The sequence below is a fragment of the Pyrgilauda ruficollis genome, unplaced genomic scaffold, assembly GCF_017590135.1.
Source record: "Pyrgilauda ruficollis isolate IOZ18807 unplaced genomic scaffold, ASM1759013v1 scaffold15, whole genome shotgun sequence".
Lineage (NCBI taxonomy): Eukaryota > Metazoa > Chordata > Aves > Passeriformes > Passeridae > Pyrgilauda > Pyrgilauda ruficollis.
The window spans coordinates 8423594-8440887 of NW_024513654.1; the positions used below are offsets into that span (position 1 = coordinate 8423594).

At 42.0% G+C, this 17294-nt stretch overlaps 1 protein-coding gene across 10 annotated transcripts in view; it reads right to left on the minus strand.

The window, feature by feature from the left end:
- Nucleotides 1–17294, minus strand: part of TCF7L2 (transcription factor 7 like 2) — a 174156-nt gene that overhangs the window by 20310 nt on the left and 136552 nt on the right. For 8 of the 10 annotated variants that reach the window (XM_041461371.1, XM_041461361.1, XM_041461364.1 and 5 more), the window contains exons 5-7: nt 6994–7126; nt 4804–4906; nt 1890–1976 (exon numbers count right to left, since the gene is read on the minus strand). In XM_041461371.1, the coding sequence (XP_041317305.1) occupies nt 1890–1976; nt 4804–4906; nt 6994–7126 (323 nt within the window). The remainder of the gene's footprint in view (nt 1–1889; nt 1977–4803; nt 4907–6993; nt 7127–17294) is intronic. The other 2 variants (XM_041461363.1, XM_041461369.1) reach the window with 1 other exon arrangement.

The window sequence follows — 17294 nt, forward strand, 5'->3', positions numbered from 1 at the left end:
CTTACTCACTCTCACTTTACTTCACTGTTGACATGTTTCTGTTAACTGGATGTCATCTGCCTGCCTTGATTTTATGCACAAGCAGTGGGATGCATTTTTCTGTGCAACAATTCTGCTTTGAGTTGCATTAGATTTGTCATTATTCTCTCATTTTCCCCTTGCACTTGTAACATTTCATCTATTCCTGCCTTATTTTTTGAGCCACGGTGCACCCACATTATGGTTTATACATGATCTTGCTCCCTTTGAAGCCGGCAGATTTCAGAGCCAGCCCTCGTCAGGAGAAGTGCCTGCTACCAATTTAGCAGGCTGAGGGCCCCGAGCTCCAACAACTCAATCTAAAGGGGGTCACAGGGTGGCACAAGCGAGTGTCAGCAAGTGCTGTTTAATTGCCAATCTAGGCTTCTCCATGGTGTTTAAAGTATAATGACCCATCACTTAATTCTGAGAAGTCCTGGCCCTGCTGCTGAATGGAATGAATATCAAAGGATGTGCTAGAACAGGGCAAGGAGCCTACATTTCCTATAACTGCCATAAGTATAATAGACCTCTACTTCTGTCGTCCCATTACCACAATAATGTATTTAATTTGCTGTGTACTCTTTTTAACTAGATACCTTTCATAAAGTCTATCTTGGGAATATAGCCCCCCCTGCTTCCACATCTCCCCCCTCCCTCAAATGACTAGCCTCTCTAATAATAATTAAACTAAATCAAGCTCTACTTTGCCTCACACCATGCCTGCAAGTCTTTTACAGATATTAAAAAGATTAAATAGGGGGAGGGAACCATTGTTTAAATTTGCAGCTCTCTCCCCAGCCTAGTATTTTTTTTTGTGTTCTGGGACTACACTTATTTTTTTTAAAGTTGATTTTCCAGTTGTCTATTGCTGGGCCAGCATTTTAATTTAAATTTTTAGGTTTTTTGTTTACTTATCTAAAGCACACACCACAATGTTTTCCCACCCATTCATTCACGAGCCCTAGGTACAGATTTCCACTTCTCAATGAGGTGTGCTTCCCCCCAGCCCTCACCAGTCTTTTCCCCCTTAGATCATCTATGCACCAACGCTCACATATTAAACTGCAGAGATGGAGAGGAAGGGACAGAGCAGGGAAGAGATGTGGAACCTTGCTATGTAATGCATGCTAATTTAATTATGTGCCATCATCAAAATGGATTAGCTGTTTCAGCCCATCAGGAAAGTCTAAACTTCCACCGATTTAATTAACCAGGCTGAAAATCAGATGAACAGAAAATAAAACTATCATTAGGAGCAATTACTGATTACTTAAACATAGTGCTGCCAACCAGTTTGTAAATAAAACTAGCAGCCCCTGGAAAATTAGATGGAATTAATTGGAGGTAGGGAGGGGGAGAAATATATACTTCTAAGGTTTTTGAGGGTCAGGCAGGCCCTTTTATGTTGACTATTAGTGTTTGGAGCTTTGGGAGGGGAAAACACAGCACAATAACCTTCCTCCCAACTCTGCTGAAGAGCAGTCCTCCTCCCTCCTGAGCCTTCCCTCCCGCGCACACAGCGCTGCTCTGACTGATGGCCACCAAGGAAGCAAAGGCTATCACGACTTCTCATCCCTGCTTTTTCAACACTACACTCTCCCAGCTCTTTCATTTAGTTTGGCTTCTCACTCCTCCACCTCTCCCTCTAAGACAAATTCTTGAGGCCCAATGACAGCATTAGGACATCACCTTCTCCTCACACGGGAAGGTAGCCCTCACCCTCTCTTCCATCCCACCAAAAAGCTCAGGTTGGATGTTTAACTGAAGTGCTTTCAGGAATCTGCTGCCTAGATGAAATGCTCTCCTACAGAGAGTGGGAGGAGGAGCTACATTTGCTCTTGATTTAGGACCTCAGTATTTGAACTCACCTTGACATGGAAGCATTGACGGTCAGAGCTGTTGGGTAAGGGTGGCGGAAACCCCCTGTCGTGATTGGGTACACTGGCTGACCTTGCCTGGCAAAAAAGAAGGGAGAGAGAGAATGAGAGAAAGGAAAAAAGGGCTTTAAAAAAAAAAAAAAAAAAAAGAACAACAAAAAACTTCTCTCTGCACAGTAAGCTTTATTCTCATTTGATCAGAACAAAAATCTTGGGGATTGTACAGCAAGGATCAAAGGAAAGAAACACAGAACAATTTGAATGCCATAAATCTGATAGGAATGGCTAATTAAATTTTATAACCTCTGCTTATGTCAATAGAGACCCTCTCCCCAAGCTGAAACTAGGTGTTTTGTTGTAATAATTAAAGGCGAAGTCTCGCTTGCTTTAATGGAGCCATCACACTAATTGAGGGCTACACATCCAAAGGAAAACAATAATGAATGTAAATTTATACCAAAATAAAGTACAGTGAATCAAAGGACTTCAGTTGCGCTTTGGGCCTCTTTCGGTATTTAGATCTCGGTGAGAAAACATTAAATTAACAGAGCTTAATTTGTAGCCTTTTGTCAGATTAACAAGTGTTGACAAGAGTTACCGGGGGAGAGTCCCCAAGAAGTATTGTGGGTAACCAATAGACAATCACACCTCATTACAATAATTAAAAAATACAGCAACATGCAAAACAGCATCCTCATGAAAGACACACAACTTTTTCTGATGGAGGTTTGTCTGTGCTGGCTAGCTCGTTTCATCTGTCCTTCAAATACATCATCTGACTGGGCAGGATGCTTTTGGAGTGGGTACTATGCCAGAAATATGCAGGCCAGTGGAGGACAGATGGGTTGGGAAGTTGATGGTGAAGTGCAAGAGGCAAGGAGAGGTGAAATGAAAAACTTGGGTTACGTCTGTGAAGTTGGCAATGCTACTCTCCTAGAGCAAAAGCCAGTGTGATGATGCCACCCCTGAAAAAAATCACTGGGAGAAGCTGTAAGAGCTGTGGGTAGGCAAGCACACCATGGTGTTGACTTGTTCTGAAGCAGCAGGGATGGCAGAGTTCTCCAGAGACAGAGGTGGTCATTAGCACCTGTCTGGTGAAACTGGCCACACGTGGCATCGTTCACGTACTTTGGCAGCCATGGCATGAGATGCAAGGAGGACAAACCTGTGTCTGCACAGTACAGACACACATGAGCAATGGGATATAGGTCAGGACAGTGGGGAGTTTCTTCCCTTCACTCTCATGTCTTTCATGTCACTGACTTTCGGCACTAGCTGAGTGTATTTGTTTGAAATGTTGAGGCTGTTGCTGTGCAAACTTGAGCTAAGGAGCTCACATGCAGTCTACAATTGTTCAGGGTGTCCTTTGGAAAAGGTAAATCACCACAAACAAGGAGGAATTTCAGATTTCAGGGAGCAATTCCTTGGGTTTTTCTTCTGCTCAAGATGTGCTCTTCTGGATAAGCAACATTCAGCAGAGAGGTGATGGACATGCTTCACCCTCAGGGTGGGGGAACAACTACCCAAAATAGCTGCATGACCACCCACAAGGAAGGACAGCCTGCAAAATGGCCAGAAGCTCCACCTCTTCTGCATCAACACTTTTGTGCTTGAGAAAGGCCTCCAAGGCCTCTGATGCTACCACCTCTCCTTGCCCAAGACTTGGGGATATGCAGTGACCCCCTGCTCTCCTTCGGGCTGTCAACTCCAGTTCCTCATGGAGGAATTTTTGGAGAGGTATTTTAGCACAGCTGGCCAAACAACCTCGAGCAGGAGCAAACTATCTTGAACTTTGGGTAATTCACTTCTATAAAAAAGATGATCACCCCAAAATGGAGGCCTGCTACGTGAGAAAAACAGGGCAACAGTCTTGATTTATAATGCATAGAACTGTTGTATCCAGCAATGCAAATGGATTTTATAAGCATTTAAATCAAATATACTACACAAAAGGCTTATACAGTGCTTAAGCGTATTATAAACCTATTGAGAGATGGCAACATAAGAAAAAAAAGAAAATAAGGACTCAGTTACTGCTGGGAGCCTCATACCCAGCAAGGCTCTGCAAGTAGGATCTGAGGAGTTGAAAACAAAACCAAACCCGAAACTAACTTTCCATTGCTTTTTTCTAAGCCAGTTTTGAAGTAAACTAATTCCTTTTACTTGTTTAAAATTCCATTCCTCAGATGCCAATTGCCAACTGCCCAGCCACATCTCAGCTAGGAATGCTGCTCATGGCTGATGTAAAGCTCTACTGTTTCATTAGAAAAACAAAAGGGTTTTCAAAAGACAAGGCAAATGAAATTTAAAATTGCAAATTTGTAGTGAGGATGGCCCTAGTAAAAAAAAAAAAAAAAAAAAAAACCCAAAAAAAAAAAAAAAACAAACAAAATTTTTAAAAAAAAAAAAAAAAAACCCAAAAAAAAAAAAAAAACAAACAAAATTTTTAAAAAAAAAAAAAAAAAACCCAAAAAAAAAAAAAAAAAAAAAAAGAAAACCAAAAAAAAACCAACAAAACAAAAAAAACAGAGGATCTGTGAGAACCACCCTGAGCCCCTAGAAAACCAAATCTGAGAAAAACTCATGCAGTGCAGTGTAAGGGCAATAACAAGAAAAGGACATTTCTGCAGAAGGGCTTAAAAATTCATGTTTCACAAGCTGTCAGCTGGTTGGGATGACATGCAAAGCTGTGTCCAACTGCTCAGGTTTGTTTATGACCACATGACCTGGCATATATCTTAATTAACCTTCATGAGGTGGGTAAATTCATAACACTCAGTGAAGTGGCAGCTGCCAAACAAACTCTTCGCAATGTGCACGCACACACACACACACACACACATTTTTACATAAATTTTACACATCAGAAAAAGAAAAAAGAAATTAAAAAAATGGAACTCCTTACTGTGGTACTAACCATCCTAGCGGATGGGGGATTTGTCCTACAGTGCCTGGTGATAATGGATAATAAGGAGATATATCTGGAGGATGTGGAGGCCTTGGAATTCCTATAAAAGAGGAACAAAAAGCAGCATCAGTATTGAAATGTGGAAATAAATAAAATATAAAGAAAAAACGTATATGTTTCTAAATTTCTGTCAATTTACTTTTATTACAGTATTTGTGCCTTCACTTAGGGTTTTCCAAGGCTTTTTCACATTCTCATTTTTTAAACAAGAAAAAATGATGTTATTCACTCCCTCAGTCACCTCTCCAGAGATAATTATTTTTGTTATTTAGAATTTAGCAGTCTCAGATAAAATTTTGGTGTGATGCTGTATTAGATATTCTCTTAAATGTTCAACAAAAAGATGGCCCCTGCAACAATTTCATGGTTATTTTAGTTTCAAAGTCAGCCAAAAGACCACAGGCCCTACCCATGTGATGACTGGGTACTCAATAACATGGCATTATTCCAAAGTAATATCCAGAACAAGTTTAAAAGTCGTTAAAATTGCAAATGATGTTTGCTTTTGAGCAAACCTAGGAAAACTTTTCTGAAACCAGGAGTGGAGTTGAGGGCCCTGGAAGTGCTTGGTAAAACCAGGGGCAGATGTTGAAGGTGTGCAGGGGAGGACAGAGAGCCCACCCCTCCTCTCTCTGGATGAGGTGCAGTTCCTACTTAGAAAGCAGAAACAAGCCTTAAATATTAACACTCCTTACCTTGAGAGCAAATAGGAATTACTCAGAGGAGTAAGGGTTACAAAGCTGGGTCTTTCAATTAACAAGCCAGGGCACAATTACACAGCAGAAGCAAAATTAAAACAGAGAGCATTAAAAAGAAGGGGTACTGTATTCAGGGCTAAAAACTATTTTTTTAAGTCACTTGGGAAGCTTTTAATCTCTAAATTAAATCTCCTTGTGTGACATTTTCATGCAGACATTGCTTTTTCTCCATTACAAAACCCAAACAGATTAACTGGGCTTTAACCATCCAGTGAGCTATTTGCACACTTGAAAGAATGTTCACAGAAGAAAAGTAAACAGTCTACAGACGTTAATCATATGTTTTACGATAACCATTTAAAAGCTATTCCCTGTACTACCATTATTTAAATGAGAGGTTGACTATGCCATTCACTTGCAATACCCAGGGATGGTGAGATGGATTCCTTTCAAGCCATGTGAAGTCAGCATTAAGCACAATTAAAAGGGGGCCCCAGTTGAAGCATATCGAGTGACAACCAGCTAATGCACAGTCTCATTCAAGGGCTGGAGTCCAGATAAATTATCTGCATAAGTTAGGGCTGACACAGAGTGATTCCTTTGACATGAATTCTGTTTCTGATGAACTCCCCAATTAACTAAATGGGGTTTGGATTAACAAAACCAAGACCACTGCCACTAGGAGCTCAGCGCAGCCTGGAGAAAGAAGATTGACACTGTTTGACTTCTTTGGGACCTCAGGTTAAAAAGGGACTCTTAGAAAGTTAGAATAACATGTAAATTCTACTCTGTAACACCAATAAATCTAGTCAGGATTTTACGTGGTGCTCTATATTCAAGCAGAGTGCCCTTCAGGCTGAACTTAGAGCTGGGTAGACTTACATTGGGGAAAAGAGTTGCAAGTGTAAAGCTGGAGCTAAGTAGTTACAGTGGATGAAAATTCAACATTATAGAGGAAAAATGGCTGAACTCCTGACACAGAAACAATGGGATTTGGGGAATTAAAAGAGATTCATTTTGAAACTGGTCATGACCCACCACCTTTAAAATTCCAGCTGCAATTTTGTAAGTGCAGATCACAGAATGTACATGTTTAATTCTCTGGGTCGTGCATGCAAACCAAGCACTGGTAGATTGAACTACCAGGTGGGGTATCATGCTTGCACAGAAACACACCTGCAAGAGACCCCACACATGCAACTCTGGTGTCACCCTGCAGAAGCTCTATGAAAATTCACCCAGTGGGTTTCCTTCTGAAGCCTAATTGGCTTAAAAAGAAAGTATTTTGTCTGGGTTTGACATTTTACATGCCCCCTTTGGTGCTCCAGCATGGGAAATCCATTCTCCCACACTCCCCACCCCTAATGCGCAAAAAGGGAAGATCCACCCACTCCCTCTGAAAAGAAACCCCAAAATACTTCCCACCTACCTGTTTTGGGGTCTACGTCAGCTGGTAAGTGTGGAGGAGGGTTTCCTGGTGTGAAGTGCTCATTGCTGTATGTGATAAGCGGCGTAAGAGGGTGTACATGGTGTGGGTGCTGCACAACTGGCACTTTGTTAGACTGTCAAGAGAAAAAGGTTGACACTGTTAGAGCAGCGCTGGGCATCCCCCCACTACAGCATGAGGAACAACACACAAAAATCTGAGTAGCCAGGATTTCGATGTGATCCTCAGACTTTTCCAGATTCCTTCTTGGCATCACCCTTGCAGTTTTCCCACCCTCTTGCTTAAAACCTCCTCACACACTTTCCCTGCTGTTGAGGTTCTTTAATCTTTTTGACCTGTCATGCTCCTCTATGGAGCAACAGCAATTCTTTAAAATTTTTCCTTTTTATTTTATAATCTTGTGCTTCACCTCCAAGATGCTGGCAGACTCCTCAGTGAGGGGCTGAGAGAGTCCCCCATTTAATTAGCAAGAGACCCAAATGCTCAATGACCTGTAGGTCTTTTCCTCTCCCCTTCCTGTCCTCACTCTCAGTTCTGCATTTTACTGCTCATTGCAAATACTCCAGATAAAAAGCCTTTGTAGTGCTGGAGTATTCCCTTCATCAGCAAGCATTAAGCTGACAAGCGATCACCTGCATATTTTATATATATATTTTAGAAGAGCTGATTAATTATCAATTCATCAGAGAGCGCTAATAAATGGAAACTGGATACTGATTAATTAGGCTACTAAAATATTCAGCTATATAAATAATGGCAAAACCCCCCAGATAAAGCCATTGAAATTAACACTCTTCTAGGGGGAATAATCACGTAGATATCATGAGATTTTCCCCATCACATTCCTAGCTCTGGGGGTAAAAAAAACCATTTTTCTCAACAACAATTTAAAAAAAAAATTAAAAACGAGTGAATGAATGAAAGAAAAAGGCAGGCTGAACTGTAACTTACCCTTACAAGATCACAAAGAAAAAATTAGGCTGAAACCAGCTGAACCGCTGGACCATTTACTGCGAGTAATCCAATTGCAAAAAACCCTATTCCCCATAGAGGATTTTCACTAAAATCCTACAACAGGGACATTTAACCAGATTAGGTACCAGCAAAGATAAAGAGGCTGGTATTAGATGATGAATGGATTAGAGTCAGGTTTCATTTTAGAATGTGTCTTCATTTCCTTTTATTACTTTAAGTAAGGAACAACTTGCATTAACATCAAGTAAAAGGAATCACATTAAAATAAAGTAGTGATACCACGGTGGCCGCGATAGCGCCGCTGCTGTTCAGGGTCTGCCAGCACTCTCCTGCTCACCCTCCTGCTCCAGGATGGCTCCAAGCCCACTGCTCATTCCCCAGCACCCCCAAACACACACACACCCCCTCACTGTGCCACCTTAGACAAGCTCTTGCTATTATCTCATCTGGCTTCCAATGCTCTGAGCTTCCCTTAAAAGCATTTCAAAAATAATTCAGTTATTCTTTGGGAATGAGCTTCTAGACTGTGGGGAAGGAAGAGGGAAGACAAACTGGGAGAAAGGAGGAAAAGAAACATCTGTCTTCCCTAAATAAACAAGAAGTCCCTCCACCATGCTTTGGCTCCCCCAGCCCCAGTCCCTGCCATAAGTGGCTATTTGGGCTCACTGCTTTGATAACTGCAGAAAAAAGTGTGCATCCAAAAGAAGCCAGCCAAGAGCTGTACTTGTGCTTCCCACAACTTCTCCTGTGTTCTTCACCATGTTCGTCTCTTTCTGCCACCCTTACATGGGATGATTCCTCTCCATCACCAAGCACTTGGCACAGGAGATTCCCCTGTCAGGTGGCCACCATGCAGGAAGGAACGTGGTCATGACAGGCAATGCTGTGATTAACAGCACGTTGAGCTGGCTGGGTTGTGGGTCAGATCTGCCAGCTGAACAGCCAAGGACAACTTTTGGCCACACTGATCCATGAAGGTTTCACATCAGGAGGAGATATGAGGATTTGGCTCTCCAAGTTCAAAAAGCCAAAGGAGATGCTCTAACCCAAAATCTGTTCTCTTTCAAGTGAACCAACCCAAGCAGTTTGGAAGTAAATGAAAGCTCTGGTAAGGGTTTCACCCAACAAATTATATTTCACACCATACAAAGTAGCAGGCATCTACTCAACAACATATGACATTACAAGCCAAATGACCAGTTGATGAGGTTCACAAAAATGATGATTTCCAATAAGAGTTATTTTTTCTGGCCAAGACTTGTGTGAACTCCTGCTGTTAGGTGACCCACAGTGTGGCCTCATTTATTGAAGAAGTTAATACATGCTGTAGCTTTGTGCTCTCCCAACTCTATCTTCACATCATTGTAAACCTCACCCAGACCCTGACAGACATTAAGTGCTGTCTTCCACAGAGAGCTTATTTTCACAGAAACTGGAGCTGGTTAGTTAAAAAATAAGTAGAATAACATTAGAGGGTCAGACTTAAGCCAACAAACAAGAAACAACATGTGAGAGGAAAGCTGGACTGACATGGCTCCATCACCAAAGCCAGATGTACCATAGAGGGTTACAAGTAAACTGTGGGAAACCACCACTCCTTGCTTTGATATACCAAGACTGCCCACAATATCTCCACAAAACAGAACAACTGCTAAATTATGATGTATTGCACTTAACATGTTTCAGAGACAAATAAAAAGCAAAAGGAAAAACAAATAAAAAGCCACAATTAAGACCTTGAACCTTAAGTCTGCAAATTTTTCCCCTGGTAAGCAATTTTTGTTCAGGTTACTACCATGCACTCAAATATCACTCATATAATGGTACATTGGTAGGATACTCTTGCCACTCTGATGATGCTGGGGCAGAGGTGGGGGGAGAATGTACGAGGGGAAAGAGAGAAACTGTCATATACATGCTCCAGAATATGCTCTCTGGGACAGAGGAGTGTGATCCACTTCCCAGGAAGTCAGTCTGCATCTGTACCACTACCCAGGAACAGGTTTCCATTCTGGTTTGCACTGTTTAGCACACACTGGGGAAAGGGACCATAACTCCCCTCAGAACACACAATTTGCAAGCCAAGCTAAACATGCATAATATGCTAAACAAGCTGCTCTTTAAAAGTACCATTCCTGAAGTTAACTAAGCTTCCTTGGAAAAGAAAACTAAAGTACTATCTGGGAAAGAGCAGGATTAATCCTGCAGATGCATCTTCCTTTGAAGTCAATGGGAGCTCTTCCTGAGTAACAAGTGTGGTCCTAACCCCATCCACTGGCAATGAAAGGTAAACCACAGAAGCCATCAATAGGAGACACCCATTAGATGACTTTAGACATCCCCCTGCAAAAGGCAATATTCTCCAATATACATTTGTGAGCACTTTATCAAGGGCACTTTTAAGCTAAGAGCCGTTGTGAGATGCAGGCGTTTCTCTGGCAAGTTGAAGAGCTCCATTTATGGCTCTGTCAGGCATGGGAAAGGGAGCTGCACTGGTACACACAGATTAGCATCAGGCCATGTGCTAACAGGACTGCAACGAGTGGAGATTTCTGAAGACAAATCCCAGCACCTAAGAAGTACCAAGCCCTCTGCTGATAAATCACCCCTCTCCATTGAAAGCTGAGGTCTCATGTGCTAGGTTAGAGGGCATGGTAAAGAACTGCAAAAAGACAAGAGAAGTTTGCTTTTCTTGACAACTGCTGTCTGAAGCAACCAGAAGAAATTGTCCCCATAGGGGCTCTAGTACTAAACCTCTCTATATGAATATGAAATGCTTCTGGGAGTGCTTAAACACAGATCAGTTTAAACAATAATGGAGCTCTAGAATGAAAAAAATTCCCACACCAAAACCACAACAAATTTTGGACTGATAAATGTTTGAAAGGAGTACTGAGATCCATTTCGACTAAGTTCTGATAGGTGCCTTTAGGGAACAAAAAAACCTATCTGAACTTCAGATTTAAACTGCAGGGGATTGTGTGTATAAATTGCTGCGTATTAGTCTTTGTTGCATGGTAAGGACATTTCATTAACAGGATGAAAGATGCTTCTATGCATATACAGCCCAATTTAATACACCCCACTGATGAATACTCCCTATTTATTGAAGAAGTTAATACATGCTGTATAAATCAATAGTTCCTAAGTCTCTGAAAGCAACATAGGACTTGCACAAGATGAAACACTGTATTGTTGAGCACACAAAGAGAAACCAACCTGTAAACAGGAAGAGTTTACGACTGCAATTTCTATTTGCAAATTCATGGTTTGTTTGGCTTTGGTAATAAAACCACGGTATCATATCAACTCCAAGTCAGAAAAAACCATGCCAGAGACACCAGAGGATGTCCTCACCAGGATAATGTGGGGTTAGTAAAGGCAGGTCTGCACAAAAAGCCACCCAGGCTGAAAACAAGCCATCATGCCGTGTCAGCAGCCAAAGCCTCCAGCCTCTGACTCCTTTCCAGTGCATCCCAAGGGCAGGGGGAGGCTCCTGCACCAACCCAGCCTGAAACTCCAGCAGCTGCCAGCATAGCCCATGTAGCTGCACCCCTTTCCCTGAGCTGGGTGTCCTTTGAAATGCCCTTCAAGCCCTGTGAGGCAGGGAGGTGCTGCAGCCCACCAGGCGCCCCTCAACCACCCACGACCGGGAGGGACTGAGCAGGTGCTTGCACCCAGAGCCCTGGCCCCTTCCTCCACTATCAGAGGAATGAGAGCTCTCCTTCCTCCTTAAAACCTATTAATCACGAGACACTGAAAACAAATGGAGCTAGAGCTCCGCCTGTCTTTTTGCCATGTCCTCCTCTTCCCCACTGCTCTCCTTTTCTGCTGAAGAAAGATGGGCCCTGAAAGTGCTTTTATGAGCCAATACAATACAGTAAAACAAAAGCAGCACAGAAGAGGGTTTGTCACCCTCCTCCAGGGTGGATGCAGGTCGACAGTGGTCTTGAATTAGCAGGCCCTCCTGGAGATGCTCCCTGAGCTTAGCAAGCAGTACCATTCAATACCAGTTCCCATTAAAAAATAGGTTTATAAACAGTTTCTCTCTATTTTCCAGATGGTGCTATTGCAGTTATTCTGTCCGTGGCCAGTGAAATGCTAACAGATGCTCCCGAACTGCTCTGCAGTTCCAAAGATGCTCATAAAAGGAGTTTCTTTTTCACCCCCTCACCACCCTGATGCCCCACAAAAATCAGGAAATTAAGTTGCAAGTAAAGGCAAATCCCAAAATATTGCTGCATATATTGAAACTCTTTTTTCCACTTCCAACAGAGTCACCACCACCCAAAGCAGAGCATCTGTAAGCACCACTGCAGGTCTGGGGATCACCCACATCAGTAGCCACTCTGGGTGGCACCCCAAACTACACCAAGGAAATTGCATACAATTTAGGTTAACTGAGAAGCTAAAGCCAACCAAATCCACCAGCTAAATGTAACTTGGTACTCATCCCCTTCCCAAGCATAAAAATTCAACACAAGTGATGAAGCCATTTCCTGAAAAATATCAAAGATTTAATTTTACCCGGCCCTGTTTCGCTAGTGAAGTCACAATTTATTTTTTTAAGGATGCTTTCACACCTGACTAAGCATTCCTGAAAACTACTTCCCCTTGCTCCTTTATGGCTGATAGAGTGGCCTGAGCCCTTTCTCAGTTTAATGTAGCTGATTCCTGCCTAAGGTCCTGCCCTAAGCTAACTGCCCATTGTGGTATGAGACAAGGCCTCCATTGATAATCACAACTCACCCTGCTAAAAAAAGGCTCATTTTCTTCTTTCACACAAATGATAACAGGAGCACTGACAACCGTGTGCTGGGACAATACCCTCCCCAGGCAGAGCCTTAAAAAATAACCCCAAAATCCATGTAACAACCCCCACTGCCCTACCCTTAATATGTAAGTTTTTTAAAAAAATGGTGACACAAACACAATTTTGCAGCCTTCTATTTCTTCCCCTTTCCCCCAACCACTTCCCAGGCCAGCAAGTGCCTACCTGCTCCTGCAAGAACTGCTGGCTTTCAATAAAACCCCATGGTCTATTAGCAGTCTCTCAGACAAAACAACAAAATCAGCTTCCCGGCTCTAAGTGTCCAGCAATTCATTCATGAAAAGAATAATTTTGGTTTTTCCCCCTTTTAACTCAGATGAAGTGTCCCCTGAATACTGGAGAGCTAAGCCACCGTGCTTGACATTTTTCCACATCCTTCCTGTCAGGGTGCGAAGGTACTGAGGGGAGGGGGTGGGGAAATGAGGATTTAAGATGTTCAGGAAATTTCCACTTAATTTCGCCGAAAGGCAATTATGTGAAATGATCTGGTGACAATTAGCATACACCAAATCCTCTAGTGTACAAGGGGAAGGACTGGGGTTTAGCTATCTAATTACCGCCTGTTAGCTCCGATGCAGGAGGATAAAACACACTACTAGTAAAACATTATTAAGTGTGCTCACACTCTGCTTTCAAAGCTGTTGTGGGCTGTAAGTTTACTGCTATGGTATTTTGGTATTTGCAGTGGGGTTTTTCTTTTTTTTTTTTTTCTAGTAAAAGAAAGAAACTTGGGGTTTTAAATACAAGTGCTGTAGTCTTGGACAATGTGGTGTTACTTTAATGTCAGGTCAGACCCAAACTAACACCTGCTACACAAGTGCATCATTTGAGATCCTTCAGCAACACTGGAATTACATTTACAGCAGTTAGATTTTACCTTACTTATTCTCTTAAGGCTTCACTGATAAAGAGAAAGCACTCTGCTCACCTGCTCTGCCTCACCTCGGCATGTGAATTCACACATCAGTTACATCATCTATAGCCCAGAACTGCGGCCTGCAAGTATCCAGGCAAGCCTTGCACTGAGTATCAACATTAGAGATTATTTGATCAACAGGTGGACTTTCCCATACCAATAGGACAGGGTAGTGCTCAGTCCCTTCAAGTTTCAGGTAATAAAGCACCATATTTATTTCTTCCATTTCAAAAGGAGAGTCAGTTTCTTCCCCAATGTGACAAATACTCGGTGCTTTCTCTGCATACTTTGTTTAATTTTAATTACTAGACAGATACCATGTCTGCAGAGCAGGCAAGCCTTCGTTCATTCTAACAATGCAAAAAAGCAAAAACACTTGGCATATATTACATTAAAACTGAAAAATACCTTTTTGCTAAGCCATACCAGTACAAGGTGAGCTGGATGAACAACCACTAAGCAAAGAGATGGGTGAAACCAAAGCAGGTCTTTGGGAAATGGTCCTGAACACAAATAGGGTAGGAAGGGGAGAGGCATAGAGCAATAACACAAGCACAAATATTAAGAGAAGATGAGAGCAGAGAAAAAAAGCAAATAAAGCAAAATAGTGCTCATAATTGCCCTGACAGACCTTGCTCCATGCTTTTGTGTGAATACCTAGTCATGCAATTTGATTTACTGCCCAACATTCTCTGAAATGCATCATTATAAACAGCTTTAATTCTTGCTTATAAACCACTTATTTCAGCACTAGACAGACATATATACTGTAGAAGAAACAGCTCCTGATTTTTATTAGGGTATCTGTGATTTCTGTCTATAGCAAGAACTTAAATGTGAGGCTGTTAAAAAACTGCAAGTAATGAAAGAAAATTAGCATGTATGCCTATACCTTCTTGTACTTGGTAATTTCAGTAATAACAGCATTATTAAAAAACTACCATGCACATACATGCCTTAAGATATGATGGCAAGTTTTTAGTACAGCTTTTTAAAATGCAGCATCACAGCGGACTGTGCTCAACACCGATATGCAACACATGTAGCAAATGTATATTAAATTCCTTAACAAATAACAAGGCTCTAAAAACTGTTTTCATTTTTTATATGCTAAAAACATTACATGCTGCACAATTAAGTGATGCAATTAAGTAAATCAGACCAATTATTTCTTGCATAAATTCAAAACAGTTTCCGTAAAAATGTTATGTTAAATGCACATCAGAACTGAAACAGCTTGCAAGTATTTCAGAAGAAAAGTAACAGACACATTTACACAGTGCTGTCAGGCCTTTTGCCCCAAGTCCCAGTAAAAAAAAAATCCTCTAAAGGTAAAATGCTTGTGAGATCTCCAATCTTGTAAAACCTGCATATGCAACAACACGCAGTGAAAGAAGACACATCTAAATAACTGTCCTTTTAGATTAATTAATTTTAGACAAATACAACAGAAATTTATCCCTTTTTTTTATATTAGAAAAGGCAAATAAATCAACTAAGCTAATCAGGCAAAGGTACCACAGAGTACTGAAGTGATAGAAATCCTCCTCCTAGACAGAGTGACTCTGTAAGCAAGTCTGGCAGAGTTAGAAAAGGAAACAGCAGAAACTCAAGACTTCCACAAAACCAACAGTGAAAATGTGATGCATTGCAGAATTCTCCAATAAGTTTCTATTTTCTGCTTGCAAGTACAGGTAATACACAAAACAAGCTGAGGGGTAGCTTTACTTTCTGCAATATATAATAATAGGAGAAAGAAAGTCTCATGGACTTCTGACAGCAAACACAGGACCACTGAATTAAAACATGTGTTACCTCATATTTATAAGCATTCAGTCTTATTTTTCATATTCCTTTATCCCTGGGTAAAATAATTCTTATGCAGTGTCCCTAAAATTTTCCCCTTTCACATTACAGCTGAGCTTTCTGAAGAACTCAGAAAATTTAACTGTCAACCAAACACAGGATCAAAAGCACCCAACAAATAGTACTATGTACTATTTTTAATAATTAAAACAAAAAATCTCGTTTCGTGTATGACAAGAGTTAAACCATTCCATCTCCAAACCCCCTTAACTGTAACGGATGTGCCCTGCTACAAACCAACTTTTCTTCCTTTAAGAAAAAGACCCCAATACCCAAACATTTTTACCTTCATGGTTTCAGAGTTTAGGAAATATCGTACTGAACTGAAGAAAGCTTTGAAGTGGCCCCCTCCGCCCCAAAGGAAAAAAAGAGAAGAAAAGCTAGTGATGTCATGGTCACTGTGTGAGTGCCTGACTGCAGATGTAACACAGCTCTACACGCGCGCACACTTCTCCCTCGCTGGTAACCATTGTTCAGCAGCCAGGAATCAGCCCCCGAAACCGGCTGCACACCGGGCTCTGAAACACCGCCCCGCCAACACACCCCGATCCCACCCTGGATGCACGAGGAAAAAAATCCCTTTCCCCCTCCCGCCCCCCCAAGCCCGGGCGGAGGGAAGGGCGCAGAGCAGGAGTGCAACAACTGTCCCGCTGCACCATTGTGTCGCGACAGCGGCTCTGCCGCTCGCTCCTCGCCACTGCTGTCAAATTTAGCGGCATCGAAAAGTCGCGCTTGCCCCTACTAAAAAAGACGATTACCATAAAATAAATAAATAAAAACAATGTAGCTAACAAAGGTCACAGCTGGAGATGCTTGCTTGGTTTCTCACGCTCTCCCCCCTCCCCATTTTTTTTTTTTTTGATTCCACACAGGAAGAAAGGGAAGGAGAGGGAGAGAGGAGGAGAGGGAGAGAAGTCACATCAGAAGTTCAATGGTCAAGACGGAAAGCGCGCACGCAGAAAGTGCTACTCACCCAGCAATTCAAATTGAGATGCCAGCAGCCGAACTGCTGGAAGAGAGAGAACCCAGAGGCAAGCGCTCCTCCTTTACCACTCAAATCTTCCATTCCCACTAAAATTGCATCCCTCGGGTACATAACAGCTTTGTCTTTCCTTCTGTTAACCTCAAAAACTTTTTTTCTTTACTGTCTAGATGCCAATTGTGCTGGCTTTGTATTATTTTCCTTGCAGCTTTTCTCCCTCTTTTTCTTTCCCCGCTCCCCCCCCCCTTCACTTAAAGTACTGGAAAAGCTGTCTTAAAAGATCAAGATGTCTCCAGTTTTTTGGCCTGGTGTTTTCTGAATGCTCAAAATCCACTGTCATGTTGGCTGTGAGAAGTGTCTTATTTCTAAATTGTCGGCTGCAGTTATCAAAATTTAGAGAAGCCTCCTGTCTTTTCCAATATAGCACTTTACCATCATCCTTCCAGGGAGTGGGGAAAAGACTTTCTCCCCCCCCCGCCCGCCCCCCCCACGCAGGTATGTCTGTTCACAAGAGCTAAAAAGCAGTTACTTTGGAAATCAATGACAATGCTACTCCAAGCCAGGTTGCGCAGGTATTACTAAGTGCAGCGAGGAAACGCCGGCCGGCCGTGAGGGAGCATGATCAGTTAAGTGTAGCAAGCAGTCACTTTATCTGCAAGATTGTCAAATCCCTCAAAACAAATTTCTTAGGTGGAGAGCTGTAAGGAAAGTGT